Source organism: Coturnix japonica, chromosome 18 (assembly GCF_054131305.1).
Source record: "Coturnix japonica strain WE chromosome 18, WE-NBRP24, whole genome shotgun sequence".
Taxonomy (NCBI): domain Eukaryota; kingdom Metazoa; phylum Chordata; class Aves; order Galliformes; family Phasianidae; genus Coturnix; species Coturnix japonica.
This window is the reverse complement of record NC_140680.1, coordinates 13,269,218-13,282,524: the sequence shown is the minus strand read 5'-3', so window position 1 is coordinate 13,282,524 and position 13,307 is coordinate 13,269,218. Positions and strand designations below refer to the sequence as shown.

The following is a 13,307-nucleotide window of genomic DNA, read 5'->3' as shown; positions in this document are numbered from 1 at the left end:
CTATTTTTCACCACGGCTTCTTTTGTCACGTCCAGCACTACAATGTGAGCAGGAAGGCACCAGCACAGACTCAGCTTGCTGCTATTTACTGTGAAATTCAACTGTTTTGGTAAAAGGCTTTTTTCCTACCAACTGCACGAAGTTTGGGGGTGTGTCTTTTTGGCTGTGCCTGGCCATAGTATGGATTACTGAAGTAAGTTACCACAATTTGCTGCAGTTATTCCCCAGCTTAATACACCTGCTTGCAAGTGGCATGGAGAATATATAAACCAGTGCTATAAGCTGAGCATAAAGAAACCAACATAGCAGGCCATAAACATTGCTGAGGAACACTGAATAACCTTGTTCTGATCGGGGGGCATGGAGAGCTGTTACAGCCCAAGATCTGACTGCGGTGTGAAAGAAGTTGAAGCTGCAGCAGCAAAATCCAATGAATTCTTCATCACTGCGCTTGCTGTGGAGGAGCACAGAGGCTCCACAAAGCAATTTCTGCTGCAGGACGTGAGTCAGACTAACTCTTTCAAATGGAAATGCCAGTAGAAGAGATTTGGAACAAATCAATAAAAGGAACATGTAGAAAATGTCAGGCCCAGATGGTATCCACCCCAGAGTGCTGGAGGAACTCAGATATGAAATTGCTCAGTTTATTAGCTGTTGTTCGTTAACTACTGCTTCAAATAAATACAATATCAGAGGAGCAGAAGGTAGAAATGATGACATGAGCTTTTAAACTCATAAAGGTGAATCTGGTCTGGGCAGATTCATAGGAATCATTATATACCAGCTAATAGCTGAATTCCTGTTACACAGACAGGAACTGACACGGCATTTGTGTCTCTGAAGGAGGTGGGTGATGAGTCCTGGCTGATAGAGGACACCTGAGTTTGCAGAGGACCTGAGCTGAACCTGAATTAACAGCCAGGTTGTGTTAGGAACTAAGGGATGTTAAAAGCTGGGAAAGGGGAGGAGTAAGGAGTCATTAGTGGAGTCCCAACAGACCTGTGCTGTTCTCCATGGGGGTAAATGGTGCAGAGCAGTTAGCACTGATTCCATTAAAACTCCCAGAGAGGTAAAAGCAAGGAGCTGCTGAAGGACCTGAATCCCAGTGACATGAGCAAACACGGCTGCTGGGTTTCTCTGTCTCTGGATAACCAACATGGGGAACCGTGCATCGTGTGTCGGCTACGTCATCTAGTCCAACCATCAACCCATTGCTACCATGCCACGAAACCACATCCCTCACTGCCACATCTTTGCTCCAGGGTCAGTGACTCCACCTGGTCCCTGGGCGAACATCCCTCAGCCCAGCCAGTATTACCTTCCCTCTGAGCTCAGCACATTGTGTGCGTGCATCCCGCTGCTGTACCCCATCCCCAGCACATGCAGTAAGGCCACCTCACCTGCCTGTGGCTCCAGCAGAGTCTCCAGCTCCTCTCCCACCAGCTGCTGCACCGACAGCTCGAAGCCACTCTCAGAGTCACGGTCCTCAGCCTCGCTCTCTCCGTGCCCGCTGTCCTTCGTGCTCAGGCAGTCAGCATCCTGCCCCACTACCCTGCGAGGGCCCAAATACAAGTCACACATCAGCCCCTGCTGTGCTTATTATTTTGAAGATGGTCGTCCTAATCCCCCATAGAAATGGGTTGTGAGCACCATTCTCCAGCTGCCCTTCACCCCACAGCTCCATGCAACCCATTCATCTGCAAATGGCCTTTCAGATGGGCCTGTATGTGTCTTCAGAAATGCCTCTTTTGCAGCCATCTTAGTCAGTTCTGCTTGAAAACATAGGAGAAAAGGAAGAGGATCAGGAGTGCCACAGACTCTTTGAAATCTGGGCTCCAAATGGGTGCTGGGCAATGTGAGTTTGGAGGAACTGTCTGTGTGCAGGACCAGGTGAGGAGCACACAAAGCAGGTCTTCATCCTTCACCAAGCTCAGCAGAGGGAGCTGGTGTTGGAAAAGGTGGAGAAAGCTGCGTCTGGCCATGGCCTGGGATGGGAACAGAGGGGACATGGGAGTGTGGAGGAGGAGGACCTGCAGGGAGATGTGAGCACACCTTACCTGCTGCCATTCTTGGCCGTGTACTTGTTTCCCCTATGGTTTGTTTTGGGCTGGAACTGGCCCTGGTGCAGCAGAGACAACAGCTGGGAGATTTGCTGTAAGGCAGGAAAAGCACGTTGAGCCCTGCAAACACTGGACAAGATGCTTCCTGCCCGGACGTCCCCTCTGAGCCACACCACCTTTTTATAGCGTTTCCTCCTCCTGCAGATGGCTTGGCATCCCCATGTTGGGCAAAACAAGGGTCCTCACAGCCCACCTGGCCCCAGCACTTCCCCTGTGCCACAGCACCATCCCTGTATGATGTCCCCTCCCTAGGAGATAGGTTGTCCCCCTCCCAGTGTCACTCCCACTCCCCACATGTCCTGGAGACATCCACAAGGCAAATTTTGGGGTCTCTATGGCTGTTACAGATTATGGGACATCACCTACCTGCACAGGGGCTGACTCCATAGCGAATTCCCCATTGGGGCTCTGCTCTGCCAGGGCCACCAGTGACAGCCTCACCAGGCTGCGCAGGATGTGCTGGGGCGGCCGGGGCTGCGGGGCTGACAGCGGGGGATCCTCAGGTGGTAGCTTCCCCACCACGTCTGTGGGGCTGTTTCTTGGCCTATGAGATGTGCAGGGCTGGCGCTGTACGATGGGGAGGGTGAACATCCCCTGCTCCTCATCAGAGTCCCTGGAGACCTTCTGGTTCCTCAGGGTCCGGTAGAGAGTAGGGGTGAGGAGTGGGGGAGGCTGCGGGGAGCCCTCCATGCTGGGCTGTTGGGGCTCATTCCCCCAGGGCCGGCCCCGTGGTGTGGGCACCAGGTGGATGTCAGCCTTCTGGATCTGCCGGGGTGGCTTCTTCAGCTGCTGCTGCCTGTGGGCATCCTCTGCCTCCCGGCAGTTGTAAGCCATGCCGTCCTTCTTCTCCTTCTTGCGCAGGGACAGGGTGAGGGCCAAAAGGAGCAGGCAGCTGCCCAGGAGAGCAGCCAGGCAGATGGCGGCCACCACAGGTGGGCTTAGCCAGCCCAGCCCCCCAGATGACATTTTGGAGAAGGCTCCATGGCGTTGGAAGAGCAAACGTACGCAGGCCTGGGTGTGCAGGGGTTCATCCCCGCCATCACTGATGCGGATGGTCAGGTCTCGCTGGGTGCCAGCCAGCCCACTGGCATTGCTGGCATTGAGGAAGGCCTGTCCTGAGAGTGGGTCCAGCACCATGAGCCCCGCACCATCCCCACCCACAATGTCGTACCGCAGAGCCCCATTGCGGCCGGAGTCTCCATCTCTGGCCACTATGGTGAAGAGCAGAGGAGTGTCAGAGCATGACATGTTGGCCAACACTGTCCCCGTGGCACTCCCATTGCCAGAGGTCACCCAGACACAGCCCGTCTCTGCACTCACCAGCACGGACAGCTTGGCCATGCCTCCCACCAATGGTGGCTCAGTGACCACGGGTGCGTTGTCATTCCGGTCGAGTACCTCCAGCCGAACAGTCACATTGGAGGCCAACACAGGGTGGCCGCCGTCCTCTGCAGTCACAAGGAATTCCAGGCTGCTCATCTGCTCATGGTCAAAAGCTTGGAGGGCAGTGATGTCCCCACTGGTGGGATCAATGGAGACCAGACCTAACACCGCAGAGTCCCGGATGCTGTATGTGACCTTCCCATTGAAGCCCAGGTCAGGATCGGTGGCACGGACATTGAGCAGGAAGGCCGGCACATCACCATTCTCCTCCACGGCACGCTCGTAGGAGGTCCTCTCAAAGGAAGGAGCGTTGTCATTGACGTCGCTGATGCAGATGGTGAGGTGCTTCCATACTGCCAGGGAGTGCTCGCCCTGGTCCCGCGCCACCAGCGTCAGGTTGTACTCAGCACGCAGCTCCCGGTCCAGCACAGCATTGGTCATCAGCAGGTAGCTGTGGCTGTTGGTCTGCTTCAGCCTGAAGTGCCCATCCCCTGGGCTCAGGGAGCAGTGCACGCGCCCATTGTTCCCCGAGTCAGGGTCGCTGGCTGTCACCAAAGCCACAAAGCTGTCTTTGGGGACGGCCTCAGACAGCACAGGTGCCCGTGCTGCCCAGGTGACAAGGACATCGGGAGCATTGTCATTGACATCCAGCACCCGGACCAGCACCTTGCAGTGTGCTGGGATGGGGTTGGCACCCAGGTCTCTGGCCTGCACATCCAGCTCGTAGGTGTGGGTCTCCTCGTAGTCCAGTGGGCGCCTCAGGATCACGCTGCCCATGCGGGCATCGATGCCAAAGGTGCTCAGCACCTCTGGGGGTGCGTGCTTGCTGAGGCTGTACTCGATCTCCCCATTGGGTCCCTGGTCGGGATCGGTGGCTGTGACCATCACCAGCAGTGTCCCAGGCAGAGCATCCTCCCGAACCTCGACCACCAGTGAGCTCTCTGCAAACACGGGGCTGTTGTCATTAGAATCAAGGACAATGACTTTGATCAAAGCGGTACCTGACCGAGGTGGCTCCCCGTGGTCAGCAGCCGTCAGCACCAGGTCGAAGAAGGAGTGCAGCTCCCTGTCCACTTCTTTAACCACCACGAGCTCAGCGTGCTTTGTGCCGTCAGAGCTGGAGACAACTTCCAGTGCAAAGTGCTCGCTGGGGGACAGCACATAGGAGCAGTGTGCGTTGGGGCCAGTGTCAGCATCCAGTGCTCGGTCCAGCGGGATGCGCATCTGCAGCGATGCACTCTCTGACATCTCCAGCTCCAGCTCAGGAGTGGGGAAGCGTGGCGCATGGTCATTGATGTCCAGCACTTGGACCTCCACGTGGATCAGAGCCAGCTGCTCAGCAGCCAGCACATCAAAGGACACCCAGCAAGGATCGCTGTGCCGGCACAGCTGCTCCCTGTCCACGCGCCCAGCCGTGCTCAGCTCACCATCCCCACTCTCCACATGCAGAGGGAACATCCCAGGGCTCTGCAGCAGACGGAAGTTCTCCCCCATTTCACCACTTTCTCCATGCTCAAAATGCTCAGCCAACGTCCCTATCACGGTGCCCTCCGGCACCTCCTCGAACAGCCGGTACTGCACCGTAATGGTGGCCACCTCCTGTGCATCGGCAGAGAGGAAGAGGAGCCACCAGAGAGCCCGGAGCTGTAGAGCCGAGCGACCCAGCAGCAGCAGCCCACCAAGGGTGCCCATTGCCCAGCAAGTGGCCGTGGGCTCACCCGACTGCCTCTGCATCCTACACAGACCTCAGGGTGCACACCGAGATGCCGTGTCTTCACGTGCTGCCTGTTGCCACTCACCAGTTGGGTAGAAGAAGAAAGAGTGAGGGGTTCTGGAGCCTGTCCCCTGCCTTACAATCGCCGTGGGATGGGTGGCCAAGCATCCTGGGCTGGAGCATCCCAACAGGGAGAAGTGGGGTCGGCCACCACCGCAGGCAGGAGTGGTGTCTGGCGGTGGGAGGTGGATCAGCTGAGCTTCCTCTGGAAACCCCACCTACAGGAAAAGGGAGGCCCAGCTCGGCACAGTGCCGGCGGGGTGGGGGCTCATGGGTCAGCAGGCCACGGGGTCTGTGAGGTGTGGAAGTGCTCCTCATCTCCAGCCTGCAGGGACTGCCATTGTGTTCACCTGCAAAATGCATTTGGTAGAGTGGGCAGTTCCTGCACCCAATCCTGGAGCCAACACCAAACCCACACGGATGCTTGTTTTACCAAACTGGGATCCTTCTCTTTGTCTGCAGAGGAATACACGCTTGGGGAAGCTCTCTCTAAAGCCCAGAGGTGACAATGGGCATCTATTTCTGCATCATCCATGCTGTTGTCTTTCTTACCTGCCCTCATTCATCATAATTTGTCCAAACACAGCTGTGATCCTCACTCCTCTGCTTTTTTTCTGTTGATTTTGAGGTCAGTGTGTCCATATTTTGCACCACGTGGCTTTTTATGTGCATCAGAGCTCAATTTTCCCCTGGGTGCTCAAGGACGACTTTTGGCAATGCAAGAAACTCAGTGCAGTGTACAGACTGGTGCAGCTCAGCCATGGCACCGGGACTTGTGATGCTGGGCTCAGCCCCACATCCAGGTGACCTTGGCCGAGTCATTTCCCTTCTTTGTGCGGTGGCTTCCTCCACGGCCAAGGGAGGAGAAGCCACGAGCTGTCAGCAGGGATGCTCTCAGGATGCCCGTGGTGGGAGGAGAGGATGTCCCGCAGCCCCGGGTGGCTTTGGGTGGTGGGGAGGGACAGAGCTGCTTCCTGCTGGGGTCAGCGTGGTCTCAGGAGCTGCTGTGTGTCATGGCGTGGCAAGCAAAGTGATGCAAAGAAATGCAGAGAAGGTGAGTGGGCGATGAGCTGGGACTTGCCAGGAGCGCTGCCAGGAGCGTAAGATTCGATGCTCAAAATGAATGAGGTCCCCTCCTGCAGTTGCTTCCTGTTCACCCACTGGCAAGCTTCCAGCTTGCAGGTGCTCCAGGACCTTCACAGCCAACTTGCAGCTCCAGAACTTCCCCCTGGGAGGCTGCATCTCACCCTCCACAGACAGCTCAGGGTAAGCACCTGCTCTGCTCAGCTGCTGCATTGATCTTCAGCCACCGCATGATGCTGCTCGTGCCTGAAGTGGATGCAGAAGCCATTCACTGGTGTGAGAGCCTGGCTGCTCAAAGCTCCACCACGAGGACACTCCTCCATCCCAGCGCTGCACATCACCACGCAGACCCAGCCTGGACACATTGGATCAATCCCTGCTGTAGCCTTCCAATTGCATGTTTTGTTTGAGGATAAATTCTCCCAGCAACTCCAGAAAGAGCTCAGAAGATGGATCTTCCCCATCCCTTTGGAAGAGCTCATAGAAGCTGGAAGGGTCCCACAAGGATCAGAGTCCAACCTCCAGCCCCACACAACACCACCAACAAACACAAACCCTACAGCTGAGAGCACTGTGCCAGCCCAGATGAGTTCCCCTGCCCTGGGAACAGGAGCCACCCCTCCATCCTCCATAAAGCACCTTTCAGGCTGCTGGGCTGGGCGGGGGGAACCTGAGCACAGAGCAAATACACCAGAGTGAGCCCCACCAGCAGCTGTACTGCCGGTTAATTGGCTTTATTTGCAGAGCTGAACACAGCTGAGCAATGGCAATGAGTTTGGAAAGGTGGGTTTTCCCCAGCTCCTCCTGCACAAGTGATAGATGTGGGCCAAAGCGTGTCACAACATCACTGAGCCCTGAGCAGATGCAGATCGATGACCTTAGTAATAATTACCCGTTTTATCTTCCTCCTTATGAATATGCGAGTGGTTCTTCGTCTTATCTTTGCAAACGCGACGCCTCGGTGCCAAGGTTGTCCTTTAGGGGGAGCTGCGAGCAAAGCTCCCGTTGTTTCTCTATTAAAGCCTCTATCAAAACCAATCCCTGCTTTGAACCCACAGAAGCAATGGTCCCTCGTGGGTGATCCCACTCCACACACAGCACAAACCAGAGAGTTTTCCCAAAGCCCAACCCCTGGATCCTCACCTGTGCTGTGGGTGACCACTGGGACCACCACAACCTACAGGCATCACCTAAAGAGCTGCTCCTGCAAGGCCATGAGCTCCTCAGGGCTCGTTAATTACAGGTGTGTTGAGTTACACATAACTCTGTGCTGCCATCCTTCGGGTTTATGCTTGGACTGAGCGATTTTGTGATCCTACAGCAGGGACTATCAGAGGGTTCCAGCCCAAACAGCACATCTTACCCACACAGGGGAGCTGGAAATGCACTGACACCTCTGGAAAACAAACAGGAGAAAATCAGAAGAGAAAACAACAAGGAAAATATAAATTACTTTTATTGTGAACACCAACATTTTCCAACAAGTCCAACCGCTACTTTGTTTTAAGGTAAAACAAGCTGGAAATACATGAGCTGAAGGGAGCCAGAGCATCAGGCAGGTCAGAAACATCCAGCACCCGGGGGAATGGGGAGCAGCCCCAGTTTGTTGCCCCATCCCCATCACTGCTCACATTGCTCTGCAGGCAGCTGTACCAGGGCCAGCAGGAGGGAGGCCAGCATTCAGCTCTGCAGCAGGGCCGTGGCATGGAGCAAAAGTGGGACAGGTGGCTTTCCTGTGCCACACAAACAGAATAACGAGGACACCATGTGAAAACATCCCTAACCCATAAAGCAATTCCAAATGATGCAACTTCCAGCTTGTGCCAAGGGGCTGAGCATTCGCTCGGCACTCCCCGGGTGGAAAGAGGACCGAGGCAGCTCTCCTGGTTGTTCCCAGGCAGCGTGGGTGAAACCAGGGTGAGAAAAACCAGAAAGGATTCTGACGCTGACCCACGCAGGATGACCCACTCCCAGCTCTGCCTTGGGGCAATCAAACACCAATGTCATTGCCTGGCTGCACTGCACACTGCCTGCTGACAGAGGTCTGGGTGTCAGGGCTGATGATGGGTCACTGCAGTTGAGCCCATCTGAAGACTGATATGACCCCAAAGTGCAGGAACCAGCCAGTCTTGGGCTGAGCCAACAGCCCAGTCACTGTTTCTCCCTTGGGTCCTGCCCAAACCTTGTTACAGGTACGTGATCTCGATGACATTGGGCTCGATGCTCCCACAGGGGAGATGGTGCCTGCAGGAGCACTGACAGCTCAGGCTGCCACCCGGCTCCCACTGCCCAGGCTGAGCAGGCTTCTTTTGGGAGCCCAGCTTCCTCCAGTCCATGAGGTGCACCCCATCATCCAGGTCCTGCGGCATGGGCTCCTGGTAAAGGGTGATCTGGATGGTGCGGAGCTGTGGTCCGTAGTGCACCACGACAATGATGAAGATGGCCAGGAGGACAAAGATGACGACGATGGCTGAGATGACAGGCAGGGCATCAGACTTCTTTGTCATGCTCCTGACCACGGAGATGGGAGTGAAAGCAGCTGCATCCTGGGGCTCAGGGTGCCTCAGCGGGCTGCTGGGTGCTGAGGTGTTCATGGCTGAGCAAGGTGACCTAGGACAGAGGGTGGAAAGGTGTTACTGTCAGACAGGGGTTGTCTGATGTCCTCACCTCCTGCCCTCAGCTCCACAGCTCCTGCCTGTAGCTGCACATGCAGCTCCCCAAGCACGGAATCTTGGAATAAGGCATTGGATGCCCTTTGTTTGGGGGTGCAGGGAAAAGATTCAGCCTGAGATAAGGACTGTGGGCATTGAGCAAACCCCACAGAGCAACATGCAGCTCCAGACTGGATATGGCCAGGATAAGAGCTCATTCCAACCACGTGCCCTGCAGAAAGGCACTGTAACACACCCCAGCACTGTGAGCAGTGGCACCCAGGGGCTTTAACCAGACCAAACATGAGCAAAACCTACACTTGGCTGCCCAGCATGACCAAGCGAGATCTTTCTGCTGGCAGAAGCACAGTCCCAGTGGGCTGCTGAGGTACAGGGCTGTCTTTGCGTGTTCCCTCCCCCAGTCTCACAGGACAGAGTAAATTTGGGTGCTCACATCTGTGTTGCAGGGACAGTGAGCATTCAGGCAGCAGAGAACAGTGGGAAGGCACTGCCCTACATCTCGCACCTTCAGTGGGGGGGTCTCCTCTCCCCACTCCCACGGCTGATGGAGACTCCTAGAGGGGGAGACTCCAACCACTCCCTCTTCCCCCATTCCCAGAGCCAACCCCAGACCGAACCCCGTGGGAGGCCCAACCCTCCCAAAGCATCTTCGGGACAGGCAGGGCAGAGAGCTGGGAGAAAAGCAAGGGAAAGCAAAGAGAGAAAACCGGCCCCAGGGTACCTGGGCGTCCTGCTCCGGGGGAAGCATCACCTCCAGCGGGGCAGGGCAGCACAGCAGCCGCAGGAAGGTGCTGCGGGGCGGCCGGGCTCACCTCGAGCTGCCACGTCACGCCCGGGGCTCCCAGCGCAGGAGGAAGCGCCTGCTCATCCCACAACGAGGTGCTGCCCTACCCCTACCTACCGCCGTGCCACATCAGCACGCCCGGCTGCCATGTGCGGTGACACCGCAGCTCCCTCCGCTCTCCCCGCCGAGCTGCCGCCTGCCACACAAGCGGCTTTTGTTCGGGCACCGAAAACCTCCCGGCCCTCGGAGCGCGCAGCCCCGGCTCTGCAACCGCAGGAAGCCCCCCTCCTTTCCCTGACTTGGGTTGAAATGTTTTCGCGTTTAGAAATTAGCCTCAAAATCGCCCTTCTGTGCCGGGAGCTCTTTGCACAACTCGATAAATGGTATCTCTGCTATTCCACGAGCTGTGGATCTTACAGAGCTTTGGCACTCGAGGTGATGGTTTAGTGGGCATGGCAGTGCTGGGCTGCCCATTGGATTTGGCATCCTGGGGGTCTTTTCCAACTGTAATAATTCTATGATTTGTTTTTGCAAAGCTGTTATGAAACACCTCCCCACACTCCCATCCCAGAACAGAACCGTCCTACCTGCTCCTGCTCAGCACAACATCCTGGAGTATTTCTGCTCCATCCTTCCCTTGCACTGCAGGGTGGGTGAAGCCCCGTCCCCCACCCAGCCCAGCGAGCTTCCAGCAGAGATTTGGCTGCACATCAGAGCTGCTGCATCTGGGAATTTGCACTCATCTCAGGATCCAGTAAAACCTTAATCTACAGCGTAACCTCTGAGCATCACATCTGTGCAAGAGGGAAAAAATAAATAAAGGTTGTGGGGGGGGAGGCTGCTCACAGAGGTTTTGTAAAAGCAAAGCTTAGGGCCTGATGGATTCGTGTGTGTGTACTGAGCCCTGCGTGGTTCCTGCACCCACCTCCTGGCTGCAGAAAGCAGGGCCCTGTGAGCAGCACCTGGATCTCCCAATGCCCTCTGTACAGTGACACATAGAGAATGTGCAGCTTCAATGCCCACAGCTGGGGCTCTGCAGCATTCCAGGGCTGCAGCAGGGGCTGGATGTGGCCCCTGGAGACTGGGAAGAGCTGTGACAAATGGCCCAGGGCAAAACACCCATCCCCAGTGTCCAGCCTCCCCCAGGCTGCCAAAGGGACAGCCCCATTTCTCCTAAGTAGGGCATTTTGTAAGGCAGCAAAAGGCTCTGCACCTTGCCAGAGCAAGTGTCCTAGTCTGTGAGAATCAGACCTTGCCAGCAGCCATCTGGGAATGGAATGGACTGCTGCCAGCCTGACCCGTCAGCCCAGCTGGGACCCTTTTCCATTGAAGAACCAGGTTAGGGGAGGCTGGAGCCTGCTTTGTGCTGTTCACGCTATTGGGAGGGTGCTGCTGCTGCCCAAACAGCTGCATCCCACAACCAGCACATCCCAGTGCCCAGCCCTACTGGAGCTGCACAGAGGAGCAAAACACGGGCACAGCACAAGGTGACTCCAGCTGTAAGATTCTCCGTCCCCCTACAGTGACTTCCAAATCCCCTTTGGGGATTTTAAGCTGTCCTCTCTCAGGTGGGATGGCAGAACCAGCTCCCACAGCTCAACACAGCCCTAACGAGTGATGAGGAGCAGAACCAGACCTGCAGCACACACTTGCTCCAAACACATCTCCAAAAAGCAGCACCATACAGAAGCTACCAATGCCCAAAGCCAGGAAGGCCCATTGTGCCTCTGTTCTCCCCCTTTATGAGAACCAAATTCCCCAACAAATCGATGGCGAGGTTTCCTTTGCCGTCGGTAAGCGATGTCTCATATCCTCTTTGACCATAATGGACTAAAAAACACAGTTCCCCTGTGGATTCAGCCCGTTTCCTTCTATTCTTTAACAGGAAGCTCTGCAAGAATCAGCCCAGGCAGGCAGACCTCTCCTCACCCTCTCACACTCGGGATGGACAGAGCCTCTGCAGGGCTGCTCAGCTCCACGCCGCGATGCTGGCTCCAGCCCTCCATCCGCTCCTGTGGCTGTTTGGCTGCGTGCTGCTCAGAGGTAAGGAGCAACGGGGCACAGGTGGGGGGCAGCTCTGGGGAGCCCAGAGGTGGGTGGCAAAGGGAAGCAGCCAGAGATGAAGCAGCTGCCATCAGAGAGCTCAGCCTTAACGTTCAGGGTGCTGGGATCAATCTGGCCCCAGCAGATTTTGCGAGGTTTATTTGACTGTGCTGAAATAACAGGACCTGTTTCCTGGTTAATGAAGGGATTGTTTCTGTTGAGGCACTGAGATACTGAGGCATTTTATAGCAAGTGACTTACATCAACTGAGGATGAAGGTGGAACTTAGAAAAATATGGGACATTTTCCTCACCTTTAATTTCACCTCTTGCTGATGTAAACACGATGAGCACGTGGCACTGCGACTCACACAGTACATTATATACATTATAACTCTGCTTCTAAGTTCTCTGCCACCCTCCGCTCACAGTGTGGGATGCAGTGAGCAAACCACAAGGATCCAGGCTCCTGCTGAAGTGTGACAGGTCCCCATCCTGCAGTCAGTGACAGCTGTAGCAGCTTTCAGCTTAAAGGCATTTGGAGGGCTGGATACTGCAGTATCACCGCTGCTTCTAATAGTCAGCCAGCTAAAATAATGTGTCTTGGATCCAAAGCTTTGATCATTAAACCATGGAAGGTGTCCATGGGTCATGGCCCCTGTGTTGGTAGTCCCTGCTCTGGTCCTGGGCACATGGCTTGGGAATTCTGCCCTCTGCATCCTGCTCCATGTGATGGGCCAGGGGCTGCTCTCATTGCATGATGCCAGCCTGGCCAGCACCTGCAAACAGCAGCAGCATTGCTGTGCTGCAGCTGCACCTCTCTGGCTTCAGGCAGAACCAGCTTTAAACATCATCACGTGCTTTGCCTCAGATCTTCATACCACCACCGATACAACAGCTCAGAACTGTCATAATTCTCATCTCACCTTTGGCGCTATGGAAAAGTCATTAACATGGCCTGGTTCTTGAGCTGCTGCAAAAGGCAAAGCAGCAGGCTCAGAGCAAGGGGCACAGGTCAGTCTGCAGCACCACTCCCAAAACATGGGCAGCTGAAGGGAATGAAGGACCCTTAAATGACACAGAGCAGCTCGGAGGACCCCTTGCACCTGAGGAGGTGGAAATAACATTTTAGAGATGCAAAGTTGGTCAGAATAGCCATGAACTTGTACCTGTCCCCGCACAGGCCCTGGGGACCTTCTTTAAGTCCTTTAATTCTTTTAGAAGTAACTGTAACAAAGCTTTAATGAGGTTCAGCTGCTCTTACTGTGGAATTTCTCAAGTGGGAAGTCCTGGAGCTCTTCCAACATATTTTTCATCCCCCAGAACCACTTAATGAAAATGTATCCAAACAGACTCTTCCTATGAACAGTTTCCATTACGACAGGCAGGCATTTCCCAGGCAAAATCTTTCCACCTAAAAACTCCTTCAAGCCGAGGAGAACCCAGCAG

At 55.3% G+C, this 13,307-nt stretch overlaps 3 protein-coding genes across 7 annotated transcripts in view; 1 reads left to right on the top strand and 2 right to left on the bottom strand.

The window, feature by feature from the left end:
- Positions 1 to 7,805, bottom strand: part of PCDH12 (protocadherin 12) — a 10,931-nt gene extending 3,126 nt beyond the window's left edge. Inside the window, exons 1-3 of the mRNA XM_015876255.3 lie at positions 2,487 to 7,805; positions 2,058 to 2,152; positions 1,401 to 1,552 (exon numbers count right to left, since the gene is read on the bottom strand). Coding sequence (XP_015731741.2) covers positions 1,401 to 1,552; positions 2,058 to 2,152; positions 2,487 to 5,237 — 2,998 coding nt within the window. The 5' untranslated portion in view covers positions 5,238 to 7,805. The remainder of the gene's footprint in view (positions 1 to 1,400; positions 1,553 to 2,057; positions 2,153 to 2,486) is intronic.
- Positions 7,799 to 13,307, bottom strand: part of SMIM33 (small integral membrane protein 33) — a 7,049-nt gene continuing 1,540 nt past the window's right edge. The window contains exons 1-2 of one of the 4 annotated variants that reach the window (XM_032447485.2): positions 10,404 to 10,587; positions 7,799 to 8,970 (exon numbers count right to left, since the gene is read on the bottom strand). In XM_032447485.2, the coding sequence (XP_032303376.1) occupies positions 8,547 to 8,954 (408 nt within the window). In that variant the 5' untranslated portion in view covers positions 8,955 to 8,970; positions 10,404 to 10,587 and the 3' untranslated portion in view covers positions 7,799 to 8,546. Of the gene's footprint in view, positions 8,971 to 9,753; positions 10,083 to 10,403; positions 10,611 to 13,307 lie in introns of those variants that run through there. The other 3 variants (XM_032447486.2, XM_032447487.2, XR_014935675.1) reach the window with 3 other exon arrangements.
- Positions 11,752 to 13,307, top strand: part of ECSCR (endothelial cell surface expressed chemotaxis and apoptosis regulator) — a 16,685-nt gene continuing 15,129 nt past the window's right edge. For both annotated transcript variants that reach the window (XM_015876364.2, XM_015876363.2), the window contains exon 1: positions 11,752 to 11,859. In XM_015876364.2, coding sequence (XP_015731850.1) covers positions 11,802 to 11,859 — 58 coding nt within the window. In that variant the 5' untranslated portion in view covers positions 11,752 to 11,801. The remainder of the gene's footprint in view (positions 11,860 to 13,307) is intronic.